General features: G+C 37.6%; 3 protein-coding genes across 4 annotated transcripts; 1 reads left to right on the top strand and 2 right to left on the bottom strand.

Moving 5' to 3' along the window:
• Positions 1-3,592: 3,592 nt before the first annotated feature.
• Positions 3,593-6,992, top strand: LOC131789302 (zinc finger protein 239). The gene is made up of 2 exons (XM_059106394.2): positions 3,593-3,911; positions 5,493-6,992. The coding sequence occupies exons 1-2, from the start codon at positions 3,851-3,853 to the stop codon at positions 6,335-6,337; spliced, it is 906 nt and encodes a 301-aa protein (XP_058962377.2). The 5' UTR covers positions 3,593-3,850; the 3' UTR covers positions 6,338-6,992.
• Positions 6,993-11,514: 4,522 nt separating this feature from the next.
• Positions 11,515-16,192, bottom strand: LOC131789309 (protein DPCD). 2 transcript variants are annotated; one of them, XM_059106402.2, is made up of 7 exons: positions 16,063-16,192; positions 15,477-15,557; positions 15,204-15,322; positions 14,378-14,511; positions 14,120-14,222; positions 13,292-13,403; positions 11,515-11,795 (listed from the first exon to the last, which is right to left on the bottom strand). In XM_059106402.2, the coding sequence occupies exons 1-6, from the start codon at positions 16,139-16,141 to the stop codon at positions 13,299-13,301; spliced, it is 621 nt and encodes a 206-aa protein (XP_058962385.1). In that variant the 5' UTR covers positions 16,142-16,192; the 3' UTR covers positions 11,515-11,795; positions 13,292-13,298. The 2 variants fall into 2 exon arrangements, with proteins under 2 accessions (XP_058962385.1, XP_058962384.1); XM_059106401.2 differs by lacking the exon at positions 11,515-11,795 and having other exon boundaries at positions 12,118-13,403.
• A 270-nt stretch (positions 16,193-16,462) lies between these two features.
• On the bottom strand, positions 16,463-18,775 carry LOC131789308 (tRNA dimethylallyltransferase). Its single transcript, XM_059106400.2, has one exon. The coding sequence runs from the start codon at positions 18,773-18,775 to the stop codon at positions 17,297-17,299; it is 1,479 nt and encodes a 492-aa protein (XP_058962383.2). The 3' UTR covers positions 16,463-17,296.
• Positions 18,776-19,228: the final 453 nt, after the last annotated feature.

The raw sequence follows: 19,228 nt of genomic DNA, 5'->3' as shown, positions 1-19,228 counted from the left end.
CCGTTTGAGTACTTCACCCCGCACTTTGCAGAATCATGGTCCAACTTCGATGTCCATTTTTACCTACTGCTCTTGTTCCCACCAGTTATCCCAACAGAAAACTGAAGAAATATATTGGGCATTTAAATATTACAGAAAACTGAAACCATGAATCGATTTTGTGCTGTCTTCTTCGAACGAATTCCTTCTTCCTCCTTCTTCCTCTGAAAAAGTCATCGTAACAGAAACTTTCAGTCGATAAAAAGTCATTTTCAGTTTTGAATTTTTCAAATTTGGACGAAGGCAGTAGGAATTTGAACTTCTCATCGAATAACCCTATGTTTTGATTGAGGAAGTTATATATGTATAAAAAAAGAAAATGAAATTCAAAGCGTCTGAACTTAATCCTCCTTCCTAAGACTCATCAAGAGAAGTACACAAAGCTGGCGTCGATAGTTACATCAAATTCAACAAACCCACTCACTAAAAGGGGTTAACTTACATATACAACCCACGCATCTTTATTTTTAAGCAAAGCTGACCGTGGTCAAACGCCGACTTCAAGTGCGTGCGGGCGGTAAAAAAATGAGCCCTCGTTTTTTATTTCGATACCAACGGACTTAGCTGGTGTTTCTGTTCTCAAAGAATTTTCTAATTTTAGAAAAAAGGCAAAGATGCGCACAGATAATGTGTTTCACCGTCCCGCTGTCCACTCCAATTTTTGTTTTTTCTAAGCCGCTCTGACTAAAATGTCGTTGGGTGTTTCAGTAAGAATTTATCAAATCAGTTCTCATAAGTTGTGTAGCTCTTAGTAATAGAAGCAAGTTTTCTGTCCATAGTGCGCAGACAATAGTGTCCATGGCAAACCATGCTTCAACCACAGAATGACAAGACAAAAGGTCCTAATTCCACAGGAGTAACGCCCCAACCCTTAGTCTTTTGTTTTTTATTTCAAGAGACTGGGCCAGTTCGATAAAGACACGAGCCAACGATAGAATTTTGCCATCTGTTTCAACAAAGAAATTAAACTGGTCCTTCAACAAGAAAGAAAAGCGTGGGCAATTTTAATCAAAATCTCGGTTATTGCACAGTATTGGCGTGTATTGGCCCTGTAACTAAAGCCAGTCGGAAAAATATCTTATTGAATTAAATGACCTCAGTAGGTTTCCTGTTTGCAACCATCTTTTTGATTTCTTCCGTCACCAGATCAGAAATGAGCTTGTGAAGGTATCTTAATTTGGCACAAATCCAGAAGAGATATACTGAATAACTATTTTACCCTTTCCTCTGTATACCTGCTATGTCTTGTCAACCGGTATAATTCGAAACGAATGGAATTAAATCAGTCGTATCATTCAAGAGAAAAATTTGCTCTAAAAATAGACTTTCTCTCTCGTACATTTCACTCTGCAGCAGCTGGGTGCGGAACGAATCAAGTTAATTTTCACACTCGTAGAATCGATCGCTCGTATTTCGTTTCGTATGAGTTTATCGGATTTATGGGATTTAAATCTCAGTTTAATTGTACTTAAGACTAGTGCCATATTATTAAATATGCGTCAAGGCAGCCTGAAAATGAATGCGGTTCACCTGACGTGAGCATAAGAACCTCATTACATGGAATATTCCTCGAGATTCTCTCTGCTCGCTTCGTGGGAAGTTAAAAACCAATATTGACACGAGCGTGGTTACATTCTGTTGCAAAGGAAATTCGTAACGATCTATTATTATGTGTAAATGGCTTAAATGGATTTGTTTAGTTAATTAACTCGCACCTTGAACCTAAAATACATTCCTAAGCACATGTAAATCCGAGCCATGTGTCTTTTAAAACTTGTAGTCTCTATTCGTCTCGCAGCATTCCATCATCGTGAAAAGAGACTGAGTGTGATATATCCTAAGAAGCTTCTGGTAATCCTCTGTTTCGCAATTCGTTCGTCTTTATTCCAAATGCGCTTGTATTTAAAATGCGGGTTTAACTGTCTCTAGGTGCTTTATTTGCTCACACGATGTCCACTGTCACTCCTTCGACTTGTCGTCTCACAGGCTTATATTAACTCAATGCGGTTATTATTTGTGGTTGTCTGTCAGTGAATAAATAGAGTGAGCAAATCTGCCTGACAGGTTTCACCCAATTCTGCGCATTCGCCGAGCTCACGTTAGCCTTTGGAAGCGATCAAGTATCTGATTTTTTATTTTCAAAAGGAAAATTCGAAAATAAAACATTTCCATACCAGAATTTAAAAAATCCCTCTTTCTTTAACAGAAAACCAAGCTTTTAATTTCTAGAGTTCTAAAGATAAAGCGCAAATATTTGAAACTTTCTGCACTCTCCTTTGAGTAATGATACACTGACAGCCATCATTACGATTTTGCTAGTTCTGAACAGGTTGATTTAAACTTAACTCGCCGACCGACCGTGTGCATTGTTCATCTCCTATTGTGGGCCAAAGAGTATAAAATACGCAACCACTGTCTCGTCAACCACAGCGCTTTCTTTTTCTCTTTTATTTCGGAGATTTGAAGCACTAATTGCTGAGATTTAAGCGAGATTCGAGTAAAAAATCTCAACTTAGAGGTTCCTATTGTCTCGGCGAGAATTTCAACTTAGCTTTGTTCTCATCGCTCGGGGGTCGTATCGCACCTGTTCTACAGTGCACGTGCCTTCACCAAACGAGCAAGTGGCAAAGGCAAGAGCGACTGGTGGCGTTGCTAAGTGCACAACGCTAGCAGTGGCCAAAATCAAACAAAGGCATGTTCTCCAAAGTAATTAGCTCATGCGAACAGAGTGTCTATCTTGTTTGAAATGTTTTGATAAATCGTTCGCACCAACTTCGACCCTGCTTACGAAAATCAAACATATTAACAAGTCGATAAGAGGCTTCATTGGAACGCCGGAACTACTTCTGTTTCCAACTAAGTGTAAGGACGAATGAAATATTTCAAAGCTTTTTTTTTTCCGAAGTCGGGGACAAAAGGAAGTTTACCTATTGTATGAATAATTGACATGGCATGGTTCACTGACAAATAACATACCTCCAAATATTTTCAAATTAAAATTTTATAACGCGCACCACAAAAGAACAGCGCTTTAGTTGTTAGTACGCTTTTCGAAAAGTCTTTTCAAAAGTGTTAACGACATCCTAATCACGATAACTCGTTACTACCCGAGAAAAGGAATGTGTTGCTTACACCAAGACGAATGTGTAGAATCCCTTAGTATTCGCCGTGCTTTTTGCTAGTCAGTCTGTCGGCCAGAATTCTAATCGGTAGAATTGTTCACGCTCAGTTGTGCTCATGCGAAAGTTATTTGACGTTCTGCGCTCTGATTGGTCGATCGCCCGCGCCACTAGCAGCGAACAAGCCTTCCAAGATTTAAACAAACTATTCTATCATGCATGCGCAATGCGATATTCTAGCTTAGATTGGCCGACAGGGGCCTATTGTCAGCGTGGATTAGTCGTTTGGTCATTTTTCTACTCGCGCAACCTGTAAAGCATTGAATTCTTGATGGGACCCAGGCAGGTCTTTAATAAATTAATACACTGCCAGTAGCATTGGAAAGACTTTGTTGTTTTAAATAACAGACTGTTATTCTTTTGTCGTGATATGATCAAGGGGCATTCAGTTTCCATGAACGAAACTTTGCGCCGCATAGCAAGTGGGAAATTGTTTACAACCGCTGTAGATCCTCTCGCACCTGTCTCGGCGCCTATAATAAGTCAACCAGCGCAAAGTTTCTTCAGTCTATTTAAACTAAAGATAGTGCGCGCTCGATCTTGAATCATACGTCAAAGAGAAGCCTTCAGTTCGGACTAACATCCATCCGCAGAGTTTACACCATCAAGCACACCAACCTTATCGATCAAGAATGCCTCGCTCATTTTTAATCAAAAAGAAAGAATTCAAGAAGAGCAATATAACTTACTTTGGTAAGTTGAGTTTAATTCATTTTCAAGTATTCAAGTTGTGAGCATTTATGAATTTCTCTATTTTCTTTCTTAAGGCAATGTCATAAGATAAGAAATTGGACTTAAAATTACAAGCAAGGAAAAATATTTTTACTCTTAGAATTAGTCAGGGTGTAAAGATTTTATAAATCATTTTTTGATTGTGCATTTCACTGCGTGGCGACCGATAGTAAAATATTTCAGGACTGACCTCTCGAGAATAATACTGTATCTCAGCACTGCTCTTTTCTTGCGTAAAAGGAGACACAGCCGGATTATTAAAACGTCTATTGAAGTTCTTATTTTTTGAACGGCCATGTTAACGATTTTCTGATGAGATTTTCTCTTTGTTGAGTATTTTGAACATAAGCCGACCTTACTACCCGCAAAATACCTGAAGGGTCTTTTAAAAAGCATCAAAGCGAAATCATTAGCGGCTAAAAATCCCAAATGTTTTATAATGATGCCCGTCGTACTCTTCTTGAAGTCGGAAAGCTTTCTTTTAGTCTTTTGGACAAAATCTGAGAAAAAAGGATGGTGTGATGAAAAAAGAGTCCAAAGTTTTGTTCTCTATACGATTACAGAACAGCTTCTTGCTTGTGTTGAATTATTTATTCTTTGAGTACAAACAGCGGAGAGATTTTCTTCGTTCTGTCGTTAGCAGGCTCATAAAAACCCAAAAATCTTTTCATAGATTCCTTTATATTGAAGCTCAAATCTCGTGTAGAAATTTTATTTTAAGGCTTTACTATAACTCTTGAATACGCAACAGCTTGGAGTAAGTCATGCGAGCTTTGTTCTCGACTGACAAGAAATATTTCCCATCTCGTTTGGATATACATTTTTTGCCCAGAGTTTTGTTAGTAAAATTCCGTGCTTGGGTCTATTTTTGTGGTTTGTTTTAAGAGCCTTCAGATTAGCAAAACTGTTAAAATGCGCCAAAGTAGAGCTTCGCGGTATTCGATGACTTTTTCAAATTGGTATTTTAAACCATTAAACATTCATAGTCAAAACCCAAACAGAACTGTTTTCTGTAGTGAAATGTTCACATGGGCTAACAAACGCAATGGGCTACTATCCTCTTTCAAATTTTATAAGACAGACATACGATATAAAGAAGTCAGTTACGATTTTTCGTTTTTCAGTCTAGGGGTAATGTTGCTAATGTGGGATTCAGAAGTTCAATTTAAGACCCCTGTAAAAACTGAATAATTATGAACAAATCTAATTACCTCAATTTCAATTTTCTAAAGAAAGGCGTTGAAGGGCCAATTATTAAGGAAAACTTTTCCATACAAATTACATTGAATGTTCGGCTTAGCCGGAAAATCTTGGCTTCTTTAACAACTTTATTAGACCATAGGCTTGTTAAGCTGATTTGATAAACTTTGCGTATGATAAACGATAAATTGTGTAATCTCATTCACGCCACGCGTGTTAATAATGCGGTTTCCTTCGAGGGAGGTGCAACCCGAACCTAAGCTAAGTGTAAAAGTGTATTACTGAAGTAAACGAAGTGTCATTGAAGCAACTTTTCATTGTTAAATTTTTTTATGTCCGCAGATAACACGCACGACACCCCACCGACTGTAACATCCTCACAAGCGGAACTGTATCGTCTCGGGGTTCCCTATGTCCAACCGCTGGTTTTGTCAAACAATGAACCGCATATCATCAATACGAGCAGGGAAATGAATGGTCAGAATGGTTTCCCCAAAGACACGGAAAAGATGGTGAGCGCGTGGGGCCGGGAAAAAGTTCCCGAAGACGATCGCTTGGAAGACTTCACGTCAATTAAAGAGGAGAAGGACACCGACACGACAGGAGCCGAGAAACCCTACACATGTCAGCACTGCAGCAAAGTGTTCACTCGCTCATGGAATTTCCAACGCCATGTGCTTATCCACACTGGCCAGAAGCCTTACAAATGTCAGAAGTGCCCTAAGGCCTTTGCGCTTGCAGCGCACCTGAAGATTCACAACCGCATTCACACTGGCGAAAAGCCGTACACGTGTAATATCTGCTGCCGCGGCTTCGCTCAGCTAACCAATTTACAAAGACACATCCTCACGCACACAGGTGAAAAACCCCACAAGTGCCAGTACTGTCCCAAAGCATTCGTGAGCTCCAGCGATCTGCGAAGGCATGTTCGAATCCACACGGGCGAGCGACCTTACAAGTGCAAGCAATGTTCCAAAGCCTTCACAACATCCGGGAACCTCCAGTCACACATTCTCACGCACACGGGGGAGAAACCGTACAAGTGTAACATTTGCAACTGGAAATTCATCAGTTCGAGTAATCTCCGTACACATATACGTATTCACCATGCTTATTATCTAGAGAAGACCAACGCCAGTCACCACCGCCCAGAGCAACAGAACACCGGCCGACTCCTGACACGGTGACCGACCAAATGAGAGAAAACATGCCTTTCAAGAATCTCATCGATTCTCAAAGAGAACAAGTCTTTTACTGATCCTAAAAGGACTATTGTTGGTGGACTCACCGTAGCAGGATGGAGAATTCAGTAGAACATGCATCAGTTCTCTCATCAGTACCAAATAAAAACTCTCAAAATACTTCACGCGATTTACAAGAGTGCGGATTGTCTCTTGAATAATACTGTGCTAACAATGAGCCGTTTCATAGCAAAAAGAACGGTATAAAATTTATAAAAGATAATACTTCTAAAAGGAGAACTAATATAAAAAAAAACTGTATTTAGGTAAAACGATATGTTAAAAAAGTAACTTTTGATATTCAAAAAAAAACGTACTAGAGATTATTAAGAAGAGTGAAAGAAAGGAAGATCCAAGCGCCGTTTTATTTTGCGAAAATAGAGTATTGTTATTTTAAGAGCATTTATGAAAAGAAATGATTAGAATCCGGAGATTTCTACCGAATAATAGTCTGCAAATGTCACATGTAATGAATGTTTAAGTAACAGGTGGCCGCATATTTTAGCTAAAAACCACCGAAACCATTGTTTTAGAACATTCTGTATAGATATGAAAGACAGCGTGCTGCATGCATGTAAAATCAATAAAGTCTGTTATATCATTTATGTTTCAGTCAGATTATTTTGGAGACAAATATACAGGAGAAAACTGTTGCTTTCCGTTATTCAACGGGAAGCAGCAGAGAAGTCAAAATAAGCTGATATGGTTCTTTACTCTTCAACTTATTTTACTCACAATAAATGGGGCCATCACTGTTATTGAAGTAATCTTGAACAAAATTTCATGCGAAATGCAAAATTTCCAGTATCGCTTAAACCGGTCGCCTTCATTTGGCTGAACTTCAACAACGTTTATACACATCGCATGCTATTAACTCAAAAAAAAAAACAGTTTATATCACAAAACTGGAGAAGAAAAAATTGTGGTCGGCTAAAAAAGAAACTCTTATGTGTATAATTCTCTGAGAATAAATCATTTTGCTTTTCCACAAATGCACAGGAATTTGCTGATTACAATATCCAATCTTAAGGATCACCCTTTGCAATTATGAAGAACTTGCCTATATTTGCAGACAATTGAATGCTTGTGGGTAAATTTAAAGCGCTAGTGCGTTAACAGCTTACAAAATATTCAATAATTAGTTGGTTGATTCGATTTAGTGCCCAAAAGTTCTTCCACAGGCTTCTCCATGTGCAACGACACCTTGAGTTCCAAAAGTTTGCCCAATACAGGTGCTTCCATAGCGATTAGTGACATCAACCCATGCCACGACGGAAGATTTCGATCTTATCTCGAGAACAAAAAGGCAAACAGTGAACCGTTTCTTGGCAACTTTTCCTCTAAGTGTACAATTGGTCATCTTTAAAAATGGAATCACTTAAAACTCTTAACTGAATGTTTATCGCGAAGAGAAGAAAATTGTGCACAAAGCGTTTATCGGACTAAAAGATTCCCCAACCTGCGAGCTCAACCACAAAAACTAGGAGGGAAATCGAGCAGTAGAATTCTTTCGAGACTTTTCGTGACATCTCAAAATCACCTAACTTGCATAAATGCATACAGCACCCCGACCGAAGGCTGAATTGCAGAGCTTCTGCATGGGAAAGTTTAATTTTTTTCGATTCCTTTCTTGGCAAATCTTCAGCAAAAATTTACAGTTGTTATCGATATTTGCTTTTAATAAAGCAACTTGCGTTCGAAAGGCTTGACGAACATTGGAAATACAGCACAAAAACATCATGAGCATGAAAGGTAAACTCGCAATTTCAATTTTAATCTCGTTTTGGCAAACTCACAAAAATATACAGTTGGTATTTATACTTGTTTGCTGCACAATTCAGTAACGTCAAAGATTGGAAATAAACCAAATATTGGGTGCGCTAAGCTGGCGAAGTACAGATGCAATGTTTCCGACTAATTAAAAGCTTATACTACTTTATAATGCAGTTGGAATTCCGAGAATAAACTTAATTGGGAAGACGTATATTAAAGCCGGTTGCTTTTCCCCTGTTACACGTTATTCACTCTTTCATTTAGTGTATGTTAATGGTGTCAAACATAAGTTATTACATTTGGCTAGTGTTTGGTTAGTATGCTTTCTGCTTCAGTGAAAGAAATCACCTTTATTTGTATAGATATGTAACTAAAAGTAAAGGATATAAAATTTGTGAGAAGCCCTCAACCCTCCCTCCAGTCACCGAACCAAAGAAAATGAAGCGCTTGAAAAATCATCAAATGTTGATTTTATAAACATTGCCTCTGTCGGTCTCTGTCATGTAACTTGCGTATTGACGGTATCCTTTCGCCCCTGTTGCCAAGACGTGCATAGTCTCAAGGTCGCATTGTAAGCCAAAAAAAAAGGATATTTCAATTCGCATTTTCAATATTAAAAAATTAAATTTGAACTAAAGTAACAAAAAAAAAAGCGTAAAACAATACCGAGTTTGGAAAAAAGCCGGTGGAATGTGGTGAATGCGGTCTGAAACATAACCAAGGTTTCCGAGGATATAAAAGATTCCTGGATTGCAAGTGATGAGCTTAAATAGTAATGTCTAAATATTTCAAGATGGATATGGCAACATTGACGCGAGTTTTCACTCGTCTAGCTTATGGTGCAACGATCGCTGATTTGCAAACCACAGTTCTCGATAACCTTCCCAAATGCCAACGGGAATTTTGTCACAAATAATGATTTTACATGAATCCGTGAAATACTAGTAAAATATCAACAAAGTGCAAAACTCAGCAAATTCAAGTGTACAAGAAAGAAAACCAGGAATTTTGCATATTCACGCCTTTTTTTGCAAATATTGTTTCGCCATCGTGGTTTATAAATACTAGTAAGGTCTGCACAGTTTTTCAAAGAAACTTAACTTGTTATGTCAGCAAAAATGGTCCTGTGAAAAGGAGAAAATTGCAGCTTTACGCATTTGCCATTTCCTCTTAGAGGACTCAAGCTGAAAATAAATTGGTCTTCATAATGAAACTGAAAAAATCCAAGTTACCACAAACGACACACATGCGATCGAGCTGCCAGCAAAATTAAAAACCACCAATTATTGAGTACAGTTTATTAATTATATGGGCAGTGATTCTACATATTCAGAGGTAACAGCATGGTCGCTCTTTGTAAAGATTTAAGATCGACAAATTCTTACTCAACACAGTCAGCCATTTCTGAACTTGAAATTGATAATTCTGAAACCTTCTCTAGTTTGAAAAATCTGTGAAACCTTTTGCAAATTTGATTGACTATCAAACATTTTGACCGCCGGCAAAAATAACTCCTTCACTTATTATCATCAAGGCAACAGGTGAAGGGACTCTAAACAATTTACACCCTAGCATTGGTATCCATATTCTTCACGGTGCTCCCTTTACATTTCTCATGCTTATGACTAGGAGAATTGTTTAACAATCAGGAGTTTCTCAAATTGGTGCGGATAATTTCCTTTCTTCTCATGACTTTACAGCTCCATCTCTCTCATTCTATTTACAAACATGGCGCTATCACCATTGCTGATCCTAGCAGTATACAGGACGCGTGTCAAACGGATTTCGCTCACCGTAGAGTCTTCATGGCTCAGTGGTAAAGCATCGGAGCGCGGAATTCGAAGGTCTGAAGTTCGATCCCTCATGGGGACTCAGAATTTTCTATTTGTCCCACGCACGTGACAAGACGAAAAACATTTTTCTCTATTTCTTTATCGAGCTCAAAACTTATACCATCTCTCTCATTCTGTTTACAAACTCCATGAGAGTTTGGTTCAAAAACCTCTAATCCGATCATTTATGTTTAAACTTGCGAGAGAAATTTGCCTTTTCACTGAAAATACAATACGAATTTACTGTACTAATATTAACAACGAAAGTTAAAGCGCCGGTCGCGTTCTTTTCTCAATTCAAGAGCTTAGGAGTACGTTTACGGCAAAAGGAAAAGGCAAACATTAACCTTCTTGACCTCTTATTTCAACTTTCTTTACACTTTAATTAAAAATTCTTTGCATAGATTCGACCACACAGGTTGTTCCCTCATTTAAGGATTATACTGTAATTGATAAAATTTGATCCACTTTTCGCCCGTCTGCCGTCGCCAATGACGAATCCGCTCAACTTTATAAAATACTTGCTGACATAATTGTAAGTCGAACTGAGTCATTTCCGGCACGCGTTTCGGGATTTTGAGATGAAAATAATTTCCCATCCGTAAATGTTGAAAATAGTTTCCCAGAACGACGCGTCCTCCGTTTTTTTCTTTAACGTTTCTGAAATTTTCAACAGGATCAATTTGTGATTTTCAACCAAAGTTTAACCTTCTATCTCAACTTCAGTTGACCTTTAACAAAGATATTTGAATGATGTGTACGTGAGAAGACATGTTGATATTAATTATTCGGTGGCCCTTGAGAAGATAAAAGTTTTGATTAAAATGAATTACTATGGTTGTTGTTCTAAATAAAATAAACGTTACCTGCCGGTACATAGGCAACGTGTGTTCAATAAACTCAGCTGCTAAAGCTGAGTAAATTAAATTTTGTTCCCTTCAGTTTTAGTAACGAACGTCCTTGCCGATAACCAAAGGAAACTTGGGAAAAGGGTTAGAATCGATTAAGTGTGGGTGACCTATTTTCCGATATTGCTACTATTGCTAAAAATAGAGGTAATGTCCCCACCTTTATGTCTAAACCATTATGGAAATAGATAAGCCTTGCCTCTAAAATAAGTTCAACATATTAATATAAGTAACAAGATAAAGAAAATTTGCATCGATCAACCTCAAAGTCAATGAAACTAAAACAGTGGCGCTTACAACTCTGTCATAACTATTCAACCCACACACGCGGGAGACACCATTCGTGAGATTAAGTAAATCGTAAGGTCCTTGAGAAATTTTATCATGAGAATTTTGAATGGTTTTGTTTAAGAATAATGCGACACCTGTTAGAGCAGGAGTTAATAACTGAACGTTAAATAAATTCAGCTGTTAGTACAAGCAGTCGTGGGAATAAGATAAGGAACGCCGTTGATCTCGGTTTGAAACTGATACACAGATGACAGTTTTGGATGCGGTCTTTTAATTCGAAAAATCCCATGAGAAATATGACTTGGATTAGTGGCATTGTTTGAATTTTCATTAAAGGGTCTCAATGGGGTGATGGCTTTTTCAGCCAACGGTTAAAATTCTGACCATTTTACGCCTAACAGTTAATTTCCTTCTGTGACGGTTTACAGAAATGTTGAAAATTAATTACAATCATTTTGAAAAGTTAATGTTTAATTTTCAGTTTTCTAAAACACATCTACGCGCTCGCTTTTTGCATTAGAGTCAAGAAACAGGCAGGGTTTTTCCAGATTGAGGTGCTGTTAGGTGGATGTAGAGTAATTTTCTGTTTTCCCGCATTAGCTGCAAGACAAGATACATAACAGTCTAAGATTTTAACATTTTCAAAATGACTCAAACGTAGATAGGAAAACATTTTACGTTAAACTTTTTCTTCGACTAAAACTGTTATAATTTGTCAGTTTTTACGTCTAACATTTAATTTTTGGAGCAGTTTTGCGGCTCTTACATGAAATAATCTGTTCTGTGATGTGAAGAGAGCCGTAAGACGCAAGCATAAAGATACCGAATTGTTGGTAATGTTTCCATTCATTAGGCCACGATTTGATTTGAACAATGATCAATATATCACTTTAACATTTAGGTTGGTATAATCTCTCGAGAAAACTCATTTTCATTGTTCTAAAATACATTTGCGCTCTCCCTTTAACCATTAGAGCTAAGAAACAAGGGTTATTCCAGATCAAACTGCTGTTGAGAGGATATAGAGTGTTTCCTGTTTCTCGCATTGCCCACAAGAGAAAAATTCCAAAATGACACATCAAATAGGCAACATTTTAACGGTTAAATCTCTTTACGACCGATGGTTAAAATTTGCCAGTTTTCATCCTTAACTCCTAAATTTTTTGCCGTTTTACATGAAACCGAGGCGAGGGACAACAGAGCCAGGTATCATTGTACAACTCCTCACCGCTAAACCGATGTTAAACACTGAAAATCAAGTAGCGTGGATAAATAAAGAAATTCCATGGGAAATATCACTGAAGAAAGTTCACTGCTATTGTCTTAAATGCGGGTAACACTGGTTCAATCAGTATGAGGCACCTTATCACTTTCATTTTAATGTTTTATAATCAACATATCTCTGCAGCAGGTCACTGCTTAATTGCGCAACAGTTACAGGAAAGGAGGGGGGTAAGTTTCTATGGAAAGTGTGGTAAGGGGGGAAAGTATAACCAGATAATTTGGTTTTATGAACTGAGCTGATAATGTAAATTGGCCACCGTAAAGAGTTTCTGAAGCTGACTGACGTTTCGAGCGTTAGCCCCTGGATCTCAGCCTGATGAAGGGCTAACGCTTGCAACGTCAGCTTTAAAAACTCTTTATTGACGGTAGCCAAATTACTTTATCAAATCAGTTGATTTAACCAAATTATCTATTTACAGGAAAGCCAAGTCCTTTAAAGTTGATCAAAGCTCCAGAAAAGCACGGGCAATCTTTCGCAATTCAATCCAGTCAAGCCATCAGGACAGTCTTAAACCTTACACTCAGTAAATAAACGGTATTTCTGAATCTACTATAATCCAGGCAGGGTCTTTAAGACATCCGTCTAAAGCAGAACAGGCACTCAAATTTTTGTTACGCAATAAATTTCCATTCACCAACTTTACAGGTTAACTATCAAACAGAGCAGATTATGTTAAAAGAATCTACATAAACTTTCGCAATTCATTGTTTTGTAACTCTTGATTCGACTCTGATGATGTCACCCAGCTGCTCCTTTAGATTTCTTCTTACATTGAAGAGAGCAAGTTACAACACAATAACCAGATATAGACCTTTTTGTCAGCTTGGTGTGCACTCCACATCTCCGTCGCGACTTGATTTCATTTTGACTAGTTCCTGTCGGATAAGCTTTTCTTGTTCAAGAATCAAAGGGGGCTTTTTGTACTGTGAACACAAAAATTACACTGAGGTTCATATTCCACAGACATCACACTCTTTAATAAAGCATTCAAACCGCTTTACAGAGATGGCTCAATAACATTTTGGCTTTCAGATTCACTGTCTTATTTCAAAACGTTTATTCCGTAGATGAAGCGTTACTCAAAATGACAACATAAGTTAGGTTGCTTATTATCAACTCTGTTCAATTTGAGGTTCAACTAAAACTACTGGTATGCCATTGACAGAACATTAACTTGGCAGAAATGGGGGAAGTTTCTTGATTTTTCGTAATCCCCTTATTGATACTTTTCTTTTTCTCATCACTTGTCTGCTTGATATTGTATTGATATTGTAAGGATAAATTCTGTCTTGGTCACTCATGGGAGTTAAAGGGTTAAAAAACTGTGGTGCTCTTTCGCTGAGTGAATTAGATGATAATTTAATTTTATCAACTGAGTTGATAATGTAAATTGGCCTCTGTAGAGAGTATGTTGGCCACTGTTAGTGAGAAACTCTCTACTGGTGACTAACACAGACACCCTTTACTGGGTTAACAGTGAGGAGAGTCCCATACGCATCCCCTCAAGATAGGAATCACCTTGAAAACATGTCACTGATAACCATTATTTCCCAAAAACATCTCAACAAGAGCTAAAACTTTGAAAAATTTGTGGTTTACTCAAGATGAACTGATCAATGAAAGGAAATGTTCAACTCACTGTGATTATGAGTGTGTTATTGGCATGGGCTATAGATATTGCACTCTGCTCTAAGTCCACTTTTGCTCTCTCCATGTCAGGAATTTGAAACCTTTTATAGTATCTGAAAAAGTAAAAAAACTAACCTAAGCACCAAAATTAATTCAGCCAAAGCTTAACCCAGTTTCCATAACCTTCTAAGCCCTGGCTTGCAAGCTCAGCTTGTGCTGATGAGTGTTTCTGTTACAAATGAAAATTGAAATGTCATACAAACTGTACTTTTTGTTGCTTGTCCTTATTATCATGGAGTGTTTGTCATCATCAACTGTCACACTGTATACTTCCAATGGATACGGAAGATTTCTTATTCTCCACTGAAAGGCTTTACTATTGTCTTTTCTTGTAAACATGGGCTAAGGAGAAAAAATTGATGAAACAGCATGCTGTACTCCTTCAAAAAATTATTATTAATACACCAATAAAATGATAAAAAAATTTTAAAACTATTTTTTAAAAACTTAATGCTTTTCCAGGTACATTACCATATTTAAACAAGAAGGAATACAAATCAAGGTTGTTTGAAATCAAGTCCGACTACAACAGTAACACTTTTTGAGTAATAGAAAGTGTTAGTAGTGTACTGCTCGAGAAATAAAATAAAGCAAATAACAGGTTTATCCTTGAATTGTTTGTTTGTTTGTTTGTTTTTTGACACAAACAGTTCAACCAGACAACACAGACAACACAGGAGCCAAAAAAATTGTCTACCTATCCTAAAATGTGTCCATTTAAATGAAGGACCATTAACCCTTTCAGTCCCACAAGAGACCAAGACAGAATTTCTCCTTACAATATCAATACAATATCAAGCAGGCAGGTGATGAGAATAGAGAAAAATATCAATCATGGGATCATTAGTTGATCCAATACCAAATTCTCTGAACTAACATCATAAGAATTGTATGGCAGATAGTAAGGAGAATTACTAATTAGATCTTGGGAGTGAAAGGGTTAACAGATTGCTGCTTGTGAGAACTAGACTAGAACTTGTGAATTGAACCAGTGAATAAAATTGTTAATACCTAGAGGCTGACACCATACTTACATTTCCTCTACTTTCACTGATATTTTCCATATCCAAATTGACAGGCCTGAGGTCTTCACCTATCTCATAATCCCATTTCCCTTCTCTACCAAGTGTAGATTTCTTTTTCCATTTCCTCACTAGGAGAAAATGGGTTAATGTTAATCTTTACTGAGAAAATTCAGCAAGTATCCTTTATTTCTCCTGAAACATTGATTTAGTGAAAGTGTTCTCAAAGAAATACGACTGTCTTGTAAATTTTGTATCAAGATTGTGTTTTTTAACTGAACTCACCCAAGAGTTCTCCAGAAGATACCTCATATTCCTCTACCATCTCTGTTCCATCAGGAAAAGTATAATGAACTTTTTGTCGACCTAGAGAAAGATGAAAATGAATACTGTAGACAATTAATAACTTTGGGATTAATTCATAAAACAAGCTCTCTTGCCATGGCCTACAGCAATAATGTCACGTCCATACATTGAAGGGTATATTATTTACAACTGAACCATATAACCTTTTAAAATTGATTCCTATCTAAAACCCTTAGACTACACATTTGGACAGTCAGTCGTATGTTCATGATTTGTTATTTACGGAAGAAGTTCAGCTTTTGTCGAAAATAAGGAATGTTTGAATACTTTAATACTGTGCATATCTCAAGAAGTTTACAAATAATTTTCAAGGACACGAAACAGCACAAGTTCTTGCAAATAATCGAACCTTTGACTATTACAAGTGCCTTAGATACGGTTGTTTACGTATGTCGAACCTGATTGGTTCTGAAATTTCTTCGTTGTCTGTTTTTAGCCTTGAACCAGTCTTCCAAAACAAATAATTCATTAAAATGCTTAGCTCTGGGTAAAACTCGCGACTTACCATCTTGAACAAGGCTAGTTTTCCTTGCACTACGAAGCGTTTCTAACCACACAAACTTCCCTCGGGCTGCTGCCGCCATTTTGAATTTTCCGGTATTTCTTTTGTAAGGTCACTGGCCAAAACAAGTGAAGGCTCAAGTAAGGGAAACAATGAAACTACCGGTAGCCAATGGAACCTGGAATTTTGGTACTTTTTCAGGAAATGATCTAGACAAAGGACAGAAATTGGAAAAAAATTGTTTGACAAGATTTCCAGAATCCATTTACCACCCCATGTGTGCAATCCTTTGCTGACTAAAACTAATGAGGGTGCACAAATTCTTGCAGTTTTTGCATTATTTGAGGTCCAATGTTCCCACAATACAACAGAACTATTCTTGAAATAATTTTTTATGCTTCTATATTGTGTCAGAGATGCCATAATTCCCGTAACTTTTCAATGGTAAGTTAAAATATAAACCAAAACACAATGCCAGTTGTTGAGTGTACAGTAAATCAAAAACTTAGAAAGGATTCCTTTAACCTTATAACTTCCAAGATTGTATTGTTAATTCTCCCCTCTGGCTGCAACACACTTCTTTGTAAGTTAGTTACCAGAATTTGGTGCTTGATCAAGGTGATAACTGCTACCTGATAAGTTTAAGGTTTCTTATCACCTGTTTGCTAATTATTGTATGGATGTTGTAGGGAGAAGTTACATGCTGATCACTTCTGGGAGTTATAGGATTAAAAGATTAAAATCATCCATAACCTCAAGCATTAATGCTTGCCAAATTGTTCTAGAAAACTGAAACAACAGCATACCACCATGCAAGTACAGTGAACTTGTGTTCCTGTGTCAGTAACAAAAAAACCCAGCTGACCACATGCTGTACATGTATGTTAAATGTTAATAAGAATTTTGCACTGAAATCCATCAGTCTATGTTGAGCAATTGCTAGTTAGTTACAAACATCCCTACTACATTTCTGAGAAAGGGAAGAGGAATTACACAGTGATACAGCCAGACTTCTCTTTTAATGGCTAATGAATAGGGGATCATTTTTCTATCAGACCAAGATGACAGATTTCCTTCATGTTTGTCAATCACACAAAAGGGTAAGAGAAATGATTCCCAGCACAGAACAAATTAATCAACACCCTTGTCTGATATTTAACAAGCTTTGTATTACTTAGGGATATTATGTCCTCAATTTTAAAAATAGTTTTTCAATTTTTATTCATTGTTCAGTTAATTATAGATCTTTGATAGCATTGAGCTGTTTGTCCCTATCTTTCCTTTTCATATGCCATTTATGTGATTTAGATTGCAAGTGTTTCTTCCAGTTCTCTTCACCCAAAATGACACGATTTTCACAAATCTCACACACATGTCTTGCATGTCGATCTTCTTGAATGATCACCCTTGGGAGTGGTTCAATTACTGGTCTTTCATCTTTCATTAATCTATCTAAGATGTCTAGTGCATTTTGAAGGACACTATTGTTCCAATCTGCAAGATTTGTTGCATCTAGACCATATACATCGGGTGCAGAACTAACTGGTCTCCCCAAGAAGCGATTTCGTACCCACATCATTTGCTTTTTGGCATATCTTCGTGTGACTGTCTTCATGTTCTCAAGACCTGTTTTAAGAAGTGATTTGTCCTCGACTGATGCATTGCTTTCATCAAAATCTTTGTCTTGCTGTTTGATGAGAAAATTATGAAATTCCTTAAATCCAATAGACTGAAATATGCCCTCAGTGTATTTGGCTTCAGAATTTTTTCCTGCTAACACATAATTATATTCTCTGTGAAAATTCAACAGTTCTTTAATCAAGCCTCTATTCAGCATTTCACTGACTCTTTTATCTAACCTCTCATTCAGGATGTCTCTTTGGCATTGCAGCCAAAACACACAGATATCCTTATATCTCTGAGGTCCACCATATGCATTACCTCCAGGTCTTTGTTGTTGTTCTTGTATGATTGTGCTGTGTGGTTTTCCATGTTGTTCAAAGATCTGTAGACTACGTGCAACTTTCCGAGAATCACTTGGGTGTATCCTGTCTGCCATGGCCGGATCAACCTCCCTAAGCTTATCATAAAGGCTTGTCTTACAACTGTGCTCATCTTCTCCTCTTACTCCGGCATCATTACAAAACTGAAGTTCAGGTCTTTCCTCGGAACGCCTTGATCCTTTGGATGCCTCTCCTGGAGATACTACTGCTTCATTATATTTTGTAGCAGAACCTAAAACGCCTGTGCTTTCAAGAAGCTTTCTTTTTCTTATTTTCTTTGAAGGACCCTGGCCCTCCGGTTCAACAAGTTCTTCACCGCTTGAGGAATTGTCGTTTCTATCTTCATCTATCAGTATATCCCACAACACGGATTCTATATAATAGTTTGTGCCACCAACAACTATCGGAATTTTACCCCTACTTTTAATGTCTTCGATCAAAGGTAAAGCCATATTTCGGAAATCTACCACAGAGAATTCCTTCAGCGGTGACACAAAATCGATCATGTGGTGAGGGCACTGCGACTGTTCCTCCGCAGTTACCTTATTCGTTATGATGTCCAGACCCTTGTAAACTTGCATAGAATCAGCGCTGATGATTTCTCCGCCAAGTCTTTTACCTATTTCGATGGCTAGTTTGGATTTTCCTGTCCCAGTAGAACCCAAAATAACAACAAGAGGCAAGCGACGTACACCGGCCATACCAGCCGCCATCTTGGATACGACAGAAAGAACCTGGTATGGAGAGTGGGACAAAATCCGGGGGAGTGTTGGGTCAGACTGTTTCACACTAATTATATACAACACAAAGTAAGTAATAAGTAATAAGTATTTACTTTCGTTTGTATCCAAAATAAATTTCCCTTACACCAAGAGATGGCCCTGCTGTGGAATTTGCATTTATCCAGAGACATAACTATGAATCGGCAAGTCTTGCCTCTACCGTAGTATTCCGGATGTCGCTCAACGACGCAATAACAGTGACAACTAAAGATTAGACGCGAAGGCGCGTTGTCAATAGCCACCACCTACTGCACAGCATCTATTCCTTTCTTCTTATTCAAGGAATAGGTAGGAAAAAGACACCTTTGTTGCTTCGTAATCACCCCAAATTTTCACAAGTGCTAACTATCAATCTGGGTGAGTGTCGCAAATTAGAAAGTCAGG

Source organism: Pocillopora verrucosa, chromosome 1 (genome assembly GCF_036669915.1).
Source record: "Pocillopora verrucosa isolate sample1 chromosome 1, ASM3666991v2, whole genome shotgun sequence".
In the NCBI taxonomy this organism is placed as follows: Eukaryota; Metazoa; Cnidaria; class Anthozoa; order Scleractinia; family Pocilloporidae; genus Pocillopora; species Pocillopora verrucosa.
The sequence above is the reverse complement of the archived record's forward strand: the minus strand, read 5'-3'. Positions and strand labels throughout refer to the sequence as shown.